The sequence below is a fragment of the Salvelinus namaycush genome, chromosome 32, assembly GCF_016432855.1.
Source record: "Salvelinus namaycush isolate Seneca chromosome 32, SaNama_1.0, whole genome shotgun sequence".
In the NCBI taxonomy this organism is placed as follows: Eukaryota; Metazoa; Chordata; class Actinopteri; order Salmoniformes; family Salmonidae; genus Salvelinus; species Salvelinus namaycush.
In genome coordinates this window covers 27,704,951-27,720,047 of record NC_052338.1, presented here as the reverse complement: position 1 = coordinate 27,720,047, position 15,097 = coordinate 27,704,951, and the positions used below count along the sequence as shown (strand labels likewise).

At 48.8% G+C, this 15,097-nt stretch overlaps 1 protein-coding gene across 1 annotated transcript in view; it reads right to left on the bottom strand.

The window, feature by feature from the left end:
* Positions 1-6,913: 6,913 nt before the first annotated feature.
* LOC120027256 (3-hydroxyisobutyrate dehydrogenase, mitochondrial-like) overlaps positions 6,914-15,097 on the bottom strand; it is a 35,688-nt gene continuing 27,504 nt past the window's right edge. Inside the window, exons 7-8 of the mRNA XM_038972160.1 lie at positions 8,742-8,898; positions 6,914-8,503 (exon numbers count right to left, since the gene is read on the bottom strand). Coding sequence (XP_038828088.1) covers positions 8,327-8,503; positions 8,742-8,898 — 334 coding nt within the window. The 3' untranslated portion in view covers positions 6,914-8,326. The remainder of the gene's footprint in view (positions 8,504-8,741; positions 8,899-15,097) is intronic.

Here is a 15,097-nt window from a genome sequence, read left to right as displayed (position 1 = left end):
CTGAGCGCACTGGAGCAGGTTTTCATCAAGGATCTCTCTGTACTTCGCTCCGTTCATCTTTGCTCGATCCTGTCTAGTCTCCCAGTCCATGCCACTGAAAAACATCCCCACAACATGATGCTGCCACCACCATGCTTCACCGTAGGGATGGTGCCAGGTTTCCTCCAGATGTGACGCTTGGCATTCAGGCCAAAGAGTTCAAACTTGGTTTCATCAGATCAGTGAATCTGGTTTCTCATGGTCTAAAAGTCTTTAGGTGCCTTTTGGCAAACTCCAAGCGGGCTTTCATGTGCCTTTTACTGAGGAGTGGCTTCTGTCTGGCCCCTCTACCATAAAGGCCTGATTGGTGGAGTGCTGCAGAGATGGTTGTCCTTCTTGAAGATTCATCCATCTCCACAAAGGAACTCTAGAGCTCTGTCAGAGTGACCATTGGTTTCTTGGTCACCTCCCTGACCAAGACCCTTCTCCCCTGATTGCTCAGTTCGGCCAGCTCTAGGAAGAGTCTTGGTGGTTCCAAACTTTTTCCATTTAAGAATGATGGGGGCCACTGTGTTTTTGGGGACCTTCAATGTCGCAGAAAGTTTTTGGTACCCTTCCCCAGATCTGTGGCTCGACACAATCCTGTCTCGGAGCTCTACAGACAATTCCTTCAACCTTGTGGCTTGGTTTTTGCTCTGACATGCACTGTCAGCTGTGAGACCTTATATAGACAGGCGTGTGCCTTTACAAATCATGTCCACATCAATTGAATTTACCACAGGTGGACTCCAATCAAGTTGTAGAAACATTTCAAGGATGATCAATGGAAACAGGATGCACCTGAGCTCAATTTCGAGTCTCATAGCAAAGGGTCTGAAAACTAAAAGTAAATAAAGTATTTCAGTTTTTTTATTTTTTATAAATTTGCTAAAATTTCTACAAGCCTGTTTTCGCTTTGCCTTTATGGGGTATTTTGTGTAGATTGCTAAGGATTTTTTTTATTGAATCAATTTTAGAAAATAAGCTGTAATGTAATGTGGGAGAGGTCCAGGTTCTGAGTACTTTCCGATGGCATAGTGTATCATAATGAGGATTCCATAGGAATATAATAATATAATATATTAAGCAGTGTTGTGTGCCTTCCTGTCACCAGTGAAATGTTGTGTGCTTCCCTGTTAGTGGTGAAGTGCTCTTTATTAACGAACCTAAGCGGTGTCAGTGACTGAGTGTGGTGGTAGTAGGCTATCTGTATAAGTGGCCCATATGCAAAGTAGCAGATTTGATGTGTTCCACTTGGCTGGGCATTGTGTATGTGTGCTGCTTGTTTGTGTGTCGGGATAGAAAGGGAATGATTGGTGGTGTGTTCATTTGTGGTCTTTTGTTTTACCTGCCATGATGAAATCGCTCCATACTCTCCAAATTAGGCCTATCAGAACCACTGACTAGTGAAAGAGATGGACAGACAGGAAAGGGTACAGTCACTCCATTCCAGTCACTCATTGGGTGCAGCCACTCCATTCCAGTCACACATTGGGTGCAGCCACTCCATTCCAGTCACACATTGGGTGCAGCCACTCCATTCCAGTCACACATTGGGTGCAGCCACTCCATTCCAGTCACACATTGGGTGCAGCCACTCCATTCCAGTCACACATTGGGTGCAGCCACTCCATTCCAGTCACACATTGGGTGCAGTCACTCATTGGGTGCAGTCACTCCATTCCAGTCACACAGCCACTATACTTATAGGTTTCTCTCTGTGTTTGTGTGAGAGACAGACTCTCGCTACACATCACCGAGTGAGCCATCATGCCTGCTAATACAGTGAGCCATCATTCCTGCTAATACACAGTGAGCCATCATTCCTGCTAATACAGTGAGCCATCATTCCTGCTAATACGGTGAGCCATCATTCCTGCTAATACACAGTGAGCCATCATTCCTGCTAATACAGTGAGCCATCATTCCTGCTAATACAGTGAGCCGTCATTCCTGCTAATACAGTGAGCCATCATTCCTGCTAATACAGTGAGCCATCATTCCTGAATAATACAGTGAGCCATCATTCCTGCTAATACATAGTGAGCCATAATTCCTGCTAATATACAGTGAGCCATCATTCCTGCTAATAGACAGTGAGACAGAATTCCTGCTAATACACAGGGAGCCATTATCATTCCTGCTAATACACAGTGAGTCATTATTCCTGCTAATACACAGGGAGACATTATTCCTGCTAATACACAGTGAGTCATCATTCCTGCTAATACAGTGAGACATTATTCCTGCTAATACACAGTGAGACATTATTCCTGCTAATACACAGTGAGACATTATTCCTGCTAATAAACACCATTATTCCTGCTAATACACAGTGAGACATTATTCCTGCTAATACACAGTGAGACATTATTCCTGCTAATACACACCATTATTCCTGCTAATACACACCATTATTCCTGCTAATACACACCATTATTCCAACGAATACACACCATTATTCCTACTAATACACACCATTATTCCTGCTAATACACACCATTATTCCTGTTAATACACACCATTATTCCTGCTAATACACACCATTATTCCTGTTAATACACACCATTAATCCTGCTAATACACAGTGAGCCATTATTCCTGATAATATATGGCCTTTAATTTACCCGTGAGCTACTTAATGCCCTTTTAAAACTAATCACAGGCAGCTTTACAGGATACTTGTTTCCCACTCCCCCGTTCCCTCCTCCCCTCTGCTCCCGTTCCCCCGTTCCCTCCTCCCCTCTGCTCCCGCTCCCCCGTTCCCTCCTCCCCTCTGCTCCCGATCCCCCGTTCCCTCCTCCCCTCTACCCCCGCTCCCCCGTTCCCTCCTCCCCTCTGCTCCCGCTCCCCCGTTCCCTCCTCCCCTCTGCTCCCGCTCCCCCGTTCCCTCCTCCCCTCTACCCCCGCTCCCCCGTTCCCTCCTCCCCTCTGCACCCGCTCCCTCCTCCCCTCTGCTCCCACTCCCCCCTCCCCTCTGCTCCCGTTCCCTCCACCCCTCTGCACGCGCTCCCCCGTTCCCTCCTCCCCTCTGCACCCACTCCCCCGTTCCTTCTTCCCCTCTGCACCCACTCCCCCCTCCCCTCTGCTCCCACTCCCCCTCCTCCCCTCTGCCCCCACTCCCCCGTTCCCTCCTCCCCTCTTCTCCCACTCCCCCTCCTCCCCCACTCCCCCGTTCCCTCCTCCCCTCTGCTCCCACTCCCCCTCCTCCCCTCTGCCCCCGCTCCCTCCTCCCCTTTACTCCACTTCTCCGCTCTCTCCTCCCCCACCTCCCCTCCGCTCCCTCCTCCTCTACACTCCCTTCCCCCTCCCTCCTATCCACTCTCTCCCCCCTCCCCCTCCACTCCCACTCTCCGTGACCCAGGCACTCTCTCTCTTATAAAGAGCAAGTCGTTAAACCGCGGAGAGGAAGGATCCACCAGCGGTTATTAACGGGGAAATAATGAACCTTTTTACTTCAGGTATTTATCAGTGAGCTGCATCTAGCCTACTACCTGCTTTTGTGGGGTATCTGTACTGTACTTTACTATTTATATTTTTGAAAACCTTTACTTTTACATTCCTAAAGAAAATTATGTTATTTTTACTCCATACATTTTCCCTGACACCCAAAAGTACTCGTTACATTTTGAATGCTTAGCAGGACAAGAAAATTGTCTAATTCACACATTTATCAAGAGAACATCCCTGATCATCCCTACAGCCTCTAATCTGGCGGGAATCACTAAGCACATGCTTTGTTTGTAAATTATGTCTAGTGTTGGATTGAGTCCCTGGCTATCTGTAAATAAAAAAAAGCTAGAAAATGTTTGCTTATTATAAGGAATTTGAAATGATTTATACTTGTACTTCTACTTTTGATACTTAAGTATATTTGAGCAATTCCATTTACTTTTGATACTTAAGTATATTTAAACCCAAATACTTTTAGACTTTTACTCAAGTAGTATTTTACTGGGTGACTTTCACTTGAGTCATTTTCTATTAAGTTATCTTTACGTTTAATAAAGTATGACAATTGGGTACTTTTTCCACCACCCCTTACATGGTGGGCAACAAGCCCTGGATACCCCTGACATGGTGGGCAACAAGCCCTGGATACCCCTGACATGGTGGGCAACAAGCCCTGGATACCCCTGACATGGTGGGCAACAAGCACTGGGTACCCCTGACATGGTGGGTAACAAGCCCTGGATACCCCTGACATGGTGGGCAACAAGCCCTGGATACCCCTGATACGGTGGGCAACAAGCCCTGGATACCCCTGACACAGTGGGCAACAAGCCCTGGATACCCCTGACACGGTGGGCAACAAGCCCTGGATACCCCTGACACAGTGGGCAACAAGCCCTGGATACCCCTGACATGGTGGGCAACAAGCCCTGGATACCCCTGATACGGTGGGCAACAAGCCCTGGATACCCCTGACACAGTGGGCAACAAGCCCTGGATACCCCTGACACGGTGGGCAACAAGCCCTGGATACCCCTGACATGGTGGGCAACAAGCCCTGGATACCCCTGACATGGTGGGCAACAAGCCCTGGATACCCCTGACATGGTGGGCAACAAGCCCTGGATACCCCTGATACGGTGGGCAACAATCCCTGGATACCCCTGACACAGTGGACAACAAGCCCTGGATACCCCTGACATGGTGGGCAACAAGCCCTGGATACCCCTGATACGGTGGGCAACAAGCCCTGGATACCCCTGATACGGTGGGCATGCAATGAGGCAACTTAGTAGGGATCATTTGAGTCACACCGGGTATTCGGGTTTCCAGGAAAGGCTATGAGCCAAAAGGAAAACCGTTCTTGAGCTACAGGGTTGCGTTTTTCCAGCCTTCCCTACAAAACAATAGTGTGTGAATCACTCAGTGGAGGGCCAGGTGGAAACATTATCATACCTTGGCATATCTAGTACTGAACGGCCAGAGCTAAGTGGTAGGATGGAACCAAGGGCTTGTTTTTAGACCAAACAAACAAATACAGGCCACTGCTCAGACAGCTCAATAATAAGTACAGAGACAAATACATATCCAAACCTTGAAAAGGAGTGGTGCCTGGCTGCTTGGTGCATATCCCACTACAGTATGTTGGTGTGTGCCTGTCAGGCTGAGCAGACTGGTCGGCGTCCCAAACAGCACCCTATTCCCTACATGGTGCACGTTTGACCAGGGCCCGTAGGGGAATAGGGTGCCATCTGGGACTGTGGTAGGCCGGTCTGGGCCGGTCCCGTTTTCACGTCGTCCCCTAGCCTACAGACGTCAGAATGCGGGCCGGTCTCACCATGGCTCCTTTATAGAGCCCTTTCATGTCCTCTTAATGAGGAAACCGCCGACTCAGCTGCCTGCTCATAAACACAGACAAATTAAAACACCCAAATATGAATCAGATAGGTGGGGGTTAGTAGTGCTGCTAGACCAGGATGTAGACTGGACTGGTATAGACTGACCACAGACAGACTGGCCCCTGGCCAGGACACTCATATGCTACTGGACTAGACTGGTGTGTAAACAGAACTCAGACAGACTGGCCCCTGGCCAGGACAGTCATATTCTACTGGACTGGAGTGAAATGTTTGTATGTACAACTCCTTTGACCTAGTAGGATTTAGCCATGACTCTCTGGTGAGTCCAAATCCACCTTTAACACTGAAGTGATCAAGTCTACTGCACTGGGCGACTGCTAACAGCCGGACACTGAAGTGTTACCTTCTGAGTTATGAATGGCATTCTCTGTACCCACACCCTTGCTGTAGGCTTGGATTCATGTTAGTTCAAGTTCAGGGTCAGGTCTCTGCCCTGTCGGTGCTCCCCGTGGCAACGAGATGACAGCTCTGGTTGCCGACACTGAAGTTCTTTGAGTTATTAGGGGCATCCTCTTCAGTCACAGGAGTTAAGGATGGTTATGCTGATGTGTGTTTGTTAGGCGTTGCCGTAGACTTGGCTTTGGGTTAATTGGGGTTAGGGTCGTGGGTGCGCAACATTATCCTGGTTCGAATCCCCGAGCCGACAAGGTGAAAAATCTGCAGATTTTCCCTTGAGCAAGGCACTGAACCCTAATTGCTCCTGTAAGTTACTCTGGATAAGAGCGTCTTCTAAATAACGCAAATGTTATGTTACTCATGGTTCCAGTTTAGGGTCAGACCTGTGCATGTCCCTGCCTCGTCTGTGTTCACCATGGCCCTGAGACGACAGCTCTGTTGTGCCAGGCCTCAGCCCTGTGGTCGACAGCCTGCCTGTTGTTCCATTGTTCTCTCAAGCTCTCTACCAGAGGAGTGTGTAACACCCAGTGTCACGCAGGGAGAAATAGAAGCACTAATCTCAGAATGATGCCCTTATTTCCATCATTACAATGAAACGGGAGGGAAAAATCATGGCTTGGTTATTCATTTTTTCAGTTCTGTGTTTTTTTGTGCTGTGTTTTATTGAGCTGGTGTCATCTGTGCCAGTCAGACAGAGCTGTAGCAGGAATTTGTTTTTATAAAAAAGACAATTACAGTTAAATTACGACATGTAGCCAACATGAGCCTTACTTTAAACATTTTATATTTTTATAAAGAGCAAAACAGAGAGACGTGATATTAGAGAGCACCTCTTTATTTCTGACAGTAGTGTGATGGAGGATGTCTTCAGAGGACAGAGACAGAGAGAGAGATTATTTAACTTTAATTATCTATTTCATGTTTCCCATGCCAATAAAGCCCCTTAAATTGAAATTGCGAGACAGACAGAGAGACAGACAGAGACAGAGAGACAGACAGAGAGACAGACAGAGACAGACAGAGACAGACAGACAGAGAGACACACAGAGACACAGAGACACTCTTAATGTACTAGTATACTCTTAATGTACTAGTATACAGCGAGAAGAAAAACGTGACAGCGAGGATTCTCTGGTTCTCCTTTAATACAGTCAACAAAAGAAATATACATTATGTACATGCACACAGCGCAGGTTGGGATCGAGCCTACCCTCAGTGGCGCTTTAAACAGACATGCTGCATGTTCTGAGCCACAGACAGAAATAAGAGGGACCAAGTGAAGAGGAGAGAGAGACCGATCATGAAGAGAGAGAGAAGTGAAAGAAAACGACAACAGGAGAGGTACTGAGCAGAAGATAGATCTTTTTTTGACGGACAGTAAAAAAGCTACAAATAGAACAGTTGTTGAGGTTATGATGATGAAATTACAGATGTAAAACAGAAGCTGTAATTCCAGTATAGAGGTATATCACATCAGGAAGTATATCAAAGGATTCACTGGCCCCACTCCGCACGGATTGGTCAGAGTGCATAGTGACCTGGGAGCTGCCACCAATGGCGTCTCACAGTACCAGACAGTGGTGGGTCTGTATAAAGAGAAGCGAGCATGTTGGGATGTGCCCCCCCCCCCCCCAAAAAAAATGGAACAAACAGTACTGTGCTCAAGTTGAAAACACGTGACTGAATAAAACAATGAATAAATGGATGGATAATGAAGGAACAAATAATGGGAGGTTTACATCAGTGAACCACTACTACCTACCACACCCCTTCTCCCAAATCCCACCCACCAACTACCTCCTCCCCAACCCCAAAACAAGACGGGTAACAAAATGAGTAAACGTCTGATCCCATATGGTATGAAATAATGTAATATAGGTTATCATGTGTAGAATGCTCAAGTGTGTATGTGAGAGTCTTCAGACAGTGGTATGCCCTTCCCTAATTGTCTTGAGCTCTATAGCATCATCATCATTATTATTCTCATTATTTCAGGCTACTGCTGAACAGGTGGGACGTGGTCAGTCTACATCTGCATCTCTGATCCAGTCTAAACCCCAGAGCCCTGGAGGAGGAGCTGCTGCGGTGCTATTTCCTGCCTCTTTCAGGGTTTTCTTCTCATCTCTGACAAAGAGGCAGGATCATGGGTTGTAACACATGTAACAGACAAACTCCCGGCAAGAAAAACAACCCGACACAAAGAACAGGAAGTACAACGTTATGCACATGATCTGATCTGTCAAACGTCATCTTTTAAACCTACGTACGTCATCCCCTCGACACGTTGTTAGACCACGGGTACCCCCCTGCCCCCTCCCTGGCCAGGGGAAGTAGAGGCTGCCCTAACCTACCCCCATTCCTAACCTTAACCATTAGGGGGATGAAATCATACCTGACCCTAGATCAGCAGTAAAGAACAACTTCTATCTCAAGTTCTCATACCTCTCTGAAACCAATTCTCTCCTCAGGTAAAGGCAGGGGTGTGGGTGTGGTGTACGGGTGGAAAGTAGGGGTGTGCTGGGGGGATAAGGTAAGGGGTTCTAGTCCCCCTTCTTTTCTGGCTCCTCCTCCTGTTCACGTAGGAACTGGAACACAGAGGAGAAGTCCTTGTTGGCGTAGCCGCGGGCACACATGACCCGGTAGATCTGATGGGCCAGAGAGCCCAGGGGGACAGGGGTCTTAGTGTTGGTGGCTGTGTGCTGGGCCAGACCCAGGTCCTTACAGGAGAGAGAGATGGGGATGTTAGATGTGACTTTATGTGAAGCAGAGTAGACGAGAGAGCACAGAAGGGAGGAGTGAGATCAAGAGAGAGATGAAGAGGAACAAAATATAAAGAGAAATAAGCAAACCAATCTTGATAGAGAAAGAAGGAGAGATGAAAAGGGAGGGATAAACAGACGGACGTACAAACACATCCAGACAGACATAATCCAGCTAGCGTAGAACAGAACAGACCTTGGCCATGAGCGTGGTTCCAAAGCCTCCCTGGTAGTTGTTCCCAGAGGGGACTCCCTCCATGACACCTGGCACTGGGTTATACGAGTCACTGGACCAGCACCTGCCTGATGACATGTTCAGGATCTGGGCCAGCAGTTTAGGGTCCAGACCCAACCTGGAACAGAAGAGAGGAGGTTAGTTAAAGAGAAAAGGAGGAAAACAATGGAGAGAGAGAAGAAAGGTGTGGGAGTGGTGAAAGGGTAGAAAGGTAAGGGAATGGTAGGGAAAAGAAAGAAAAGGGGGGGGTTTGGTGTAGTGGTACAGAGGTACAGAGAGAGATACTGGTAGGCCAATAGAAAAAGATTGATACTGGTAGGCCAATAGAAAAAGAATGATACTGGTAGGCCAATAGAAAAAGAATGATACTGGTAGGCCAATAGAAAAAGAATGATACTGGTAGGCCAATAGAAAAATAATGATACTGGTAGGCCAATAGAAAAAGAATGAAAGGAAAGAGAAAGTGAGCATGTGAAACAGAGATACTGGGGCTCCTGAGTAGTGCTTGAGGCGTCACTACAGACCCGGGTTGGATCCCAGGCTGTGTCACAGCCCCGGCCGTGACCGGGAGACGCCTCATGGGTGCACAATTGTTTTGTTTGTTGCTGCTGATATAGTGATACAGTGACCGAGAGACAGATTTTGTAATAAAAGAGAGAGAAAGAGGGAGAGTGAGTGTAATAGAAAGAGAGAGCTGGTGACCCATGTTGAACCCAGAGCCTGTCTCTCTCTTCTCCATCTCTCAGTGTTAATGGCTGGTTAGGTGGAGAACTGGGAAATGCTGCCTAATGCAGTATTGATGTTTACCCCTCCTATCCTTAATCATGCCTCTAACATGGAAGAAAGAGGAGGACAAGTGGTGGCCAAGGAGCACCTAAACCTCGTTGACACACACACACACTTCCCCAATCATTTAACAGCACTCTGCCTCCAGAAGCAAGGGATGAAGACAGTACTACGTAGAAGGACCAATAACTACAGGAAATGTCAGAGCGCAGCACATCACGTGACAGAGTGATGTGTATTCAGTAAGGTATAAGGTGTGACATCCTCAGGTGAACCAACACACTTCCACATCACGCCTCGCCTCCACATCACACCTCCATACTACACCACGCCTCCATACCACAACACGCCTCCATACTACACCACAACACGCCTCCATACTACACCACCCCACGCCTCCATACTACATCACACCACAACACGCCTCCATACTACACCACAACACGCCTCCATACTACATCACACCACAACACGCCTCCATACTACATCACACCACAATACTACACCACAACACGCCTCCATACTACACCACAACACGCCTCCATACTACACCACAACACGCCTCCATATTACACCACAACACGCCTCCATATTACACCACAACACGCCTCCATACTACATCACACCACGCCTCCATACTACGCCACAACACGCCTCCATACTACGCCACAACACGCCTCCATACTACACCACAACACGCCTCCATACTACACCACAACACGCCTCCATACTACACCACAACACGCCTCCATACTACACCACAACACAACACAACACGCCTCCATACTACACCACAACACGCCTCCATACTACACCACAACACGCCTCCATACTACACCACAACACGCCTCCATACTACACCACAACACGCCTCCATATTACACCACAACACGCCTCCATACTACACCACAACACGCCTCCATACTACACCACAACACGCCTCCATACTACACCACAACACGCCTCCATACTACACCACAACACGCCTCCATACTACACCACAACACGCCTCCATATTACACCACAACACGCCTCCATATTACACCACAACACGCCTCCATATTACACCACAACACGCCTCCATATTACACCACAACACGCCTCCATACTACACCACAACACGCCTCCATACTACACCACAACACGCCTCCATATTACACCACAACACGCCTCCATACTACACCACAACACGCCTCCATACTACACCACAACACGCCTCCATATTACACCACAACACGCCTCCATACTACACCACAACACGCCTCCATATTACACCACAACACGCCTCCATACTACACCACAACACGCCTCCATACTACACCACAACACGCCTCCATATTACACCACAACACGCCTCCATACTACACCACAACACGCCTCCATACTACACCACAACACGCCTCCATACTACACCACAACACGCCTCCATACTACACCACAACACGCCTCCATATTACACCACAACACGCCTCCATACTACACCACAACACGCCTCCATACTACACCACAACACGCCTCCATACTACACCACAACACGCCTCCATATTACACCACAACACGCCTCCATATTACACCACAACACGCCTCCATATTACACCACAACACGCCTCCATATTACACCACAACACGCCTCCATACTACACCACAACACGCCTCCATACTACATCACAACACGCCTCCATACTACATCACAACACGCCTCCATACTACATCACAACACGCCTCCATACTACATCACAACACGCCTCCATACTACATCACAACACGCCTCCATACTACACCACAACACAACACGCCTCCATACTACATCACAACACGCCTCCATACTACACCACAACACAACACGCCTCCATACTACATCACACCACAACACACCTCCATACTACATCACACCACGCCTCCATATTACAGCACAACACAATATTACACTACAACACGCCTCCCTACTACGCCACAACAAGCCTCCACATTACATCACAACACGCCTCCATACTACGCCACACCACAATATTACACCACATCACACCTCCATATTACACCACATCACGCCTCCATACTACATCACGCCTCCATACTACACCACGCCTCCATACCACAACACGCCTCCATACTACGCCACAACACGCCTCCATACTACGCCACAACACGCCTCCATACTACGCCACAACACGCCTCCATATTACACCACAACACGCCTCCATACTACACCACGCCTCCATACTACACCACGCCTCCATATTACACCACGCCTCCATATTACACCACAACACGCCTCCATATTACACCACAACACACCTCCATACTACACCACAACACGCCTCCATACTACACCACAACACGCCTCCATACTACACCACAACACGCCTCCATACTACACCACGCCTCCATATTACACCACAACACGCCTCCATATTACACCACAACACGCCTCCATACTACACCACAACACGCCTCCATATTACACCACAACACGCCTCCATATTACACCACAACACACCTCCATATTACACCACAACACACCTCCATATTACACCACAACACGCCTCCATATTACACCACAACACGCCTCCATATTACACCACAACACGCCTCCATATTACACAACACGCCTCCATATTACACCACAACACGCCTCCATATTACACCACAACACGCCTCCATATTACACCACAACACGCCTCCATATTACACCACAACACGCCTCCATATTACACCACAACACGCCTCCATATTACACCACAACACGCCTCCATATTACACCACAACACGCCTCCATATTACACCACAACACGCCTCCATATTACACCACAACACGCCTCCATACTACACCACAACACGCCTCCATACTACACCACAACACGCCTCCATATTACACCACAACACACCTCCATATTACACCACAACACACCAAAGCAACAGAAAAGAGAAGGGGAGAAGAGGAGTGAGTGTTAGTTTCTAAGCGTCTGGGTCTGGTGAGTAGTGCTAGTCGTTATATTGTAACGGTTTTAAAGACAGTGTAAAGTTGGCCACATGAATCCCTGGCAGCCTCACCCTGGTGGAGCTTCTAGGACAATAACTCTATTCTGCTCTCAATATCACCATTAAACCATCATGGCTCCTTAAGGACAGAATATGGGCTTCCTAAGCCAGTCCTCCCTCCCTCTTCTTTCCTCGTTCCCTCCCTCCACCTGGCTCTCATTCTACCATTACTACCACAGTCTTTATTAGTTGTCTACTAACTAATTAAGACTGGGACATTTACTCTCAATGTATTTTACACTCTCACAAAATGTCTCTCTCCTTTTTTTCTCCCTTTCTTTCCTCAGTCTCTCCCGGCTTGGTTTGTAGTTTCTCTCCCGGCTTGGTTTGTAGTTTCTCTCCGTCTCTCCCGGCTTGGTTTGTAGTTTCTCTCCGTCTCTCCCGGCTTGGTTTGTAGTTTCTCTCCCGGCTTGGTTTGTAGTTTCTCTCCGTCTCTCCCGGCTTGGTTTGTAGTTTCTCTCCGTCTCTCCCGGCTTGGTTTTTGTAGTTTCTCTCCGTCTCTCCCGTCTTGGTTTGTAGTTTCTCTCCGTCTCGGTTTGTAGTTTCTCTCCGTCTCTCCCGTCTTGGTTTGTAGTTTCTCTCCCGGCTTGGTTTGTAGTTTCTCTCCGGTCTCGGTTTGTAGTTTCTCTCCCGGCTTGGTTTGTAGTTTCTCTCCGTCTCTCCCGGCTTGGTTTGTAGTTTCTCTCCCGGCTTGGTTTGTAGTTTCTCTCCGTCTCTCCCGGCTTGGTTTGTAGTTTCTCTCCCGGCTTGGTTTGTAGTTTCTCTCCGTCTCTCCCGGCTTGGTTTGTAGTTTCTCTCCGTCTCTCCCGGCTTGGTTTGTAGTTTCTCTCCCGGCTTGGTTTGTAGTTTCTCTCCCGGCTTGGTTTGTAGTTTCTCTCCGTCTCTCCCGGCTTGGTTTGTAGTTTCTCTCCCAGCTTGGGTTTTAGAGTGGTATGGAAATGTGGGATAAGTGACACTGTGTTGTTTTTAATGGAAGTCTCAGTCATGATGGCCTTTTCATTGTATGTCTGTATACTGCTGCCCCACTCCTTCACTCCCCTCCTCTCCTTCCATCGCTCCATCCTGCCTCAGCCGACGCCTCCCTGTCTAAGGGTGACATATGTTTGACATCATCCACCCCCCCTTGGCACGCACGCACGCACACACACACACACACACACACACACACACACACACACACACACACACACACACACACACACACACACACACACACACACACACACACACACACACACACACACACACACACACACACACACACACACACACACACACACACACACACACACAGGGTCTCTTCCAGTGCCTGTGTTCTGGGTCAGCATCTGAAAAGGTTATTGGCTGCTCTACAATAAAGCGCGTCGGAGCACAGATTGTTTGTTACAGCGGCCAGATACGCTGACTGACATGGAGCTGTTGTCCTCTGTTTAACGATAAATCAATGAACCTCCCTCTCCTATCACACACCCCCTATCCTGGCTATTAGCCACGAGCCCCCCTCCCTCTCCTACCACACACCCCCTATCCTGGTTATTAGCCACGAGCCCCCCTCCCTCTCCTATCACATACCCCCTATCCTGGTTATTAGCCACGAGCCCTCCTCCCTCTCCTATCACACACCCCCTATCCTGGTTATTAGCCACGAGCCCTCCTCCCTCTCCTATCACACACCCCCTATCCTGGTTATTAGCCACGAGCCCCCCTCGCTCTCCTATCACACACCCCCTATCCTGGTTATTAGCCACAAGCCCCCCCCCCCCCTCTCCTATCACACACCCCCTATCCTGGTTATTAGCCACGAGCCCCCCCCCCCCCTCTCCTATCACACACCCCCTATCATGGTTATTAGCCACGAGCCCCCCCCCCCCCCTCCCTATCACACACCCCCTATCCTGGTTATTAGCCACGAGCCCTCCTCCCTCTCCTATCACACACCCCATATCCTGGTTATTAGCCACAAGCCCCCTGCCTCTCCTATCACACACCCCCTATCCTGGTTATTAGCCACAAGCCCCCTGCCTCTCCTATCACACACCCCCTATCCTGGTTATTAGCCATGAGCCCCCAGCCTCTCCTATCACACACCCCCTATCCTGGTTATTAGCCACGAGCCCCCTGCCTCTCCTATCACACACCCCCTATCCTGGTTATTAGCCATGAGCCCCCTGCCTCTCCTATCACACACCCCCTATCCTGGTTATTAGCCATGAGCCCCCTGCCTCTCCTATCACACACCCCTATCCTGGTTATTAGCCATGAGCCCCCAGCCTCTCCTATCACACACCCCCTATCCTGGTTATTAGCCATGAGCCCCCTGCCTCTCCTATCACACACCCCCTATCCTGGTTATTAGCCATGAGCCCCCTGCCTCTCCTATCACACACCCCCTATCCTGGTTATTAGCCATGAGCCCCCTGCCTCTCCTATCACACACCCCCTATCCTGGTTATTAGCCATGAGCCCCCTGCCTCTCCTATCACACACCCCCT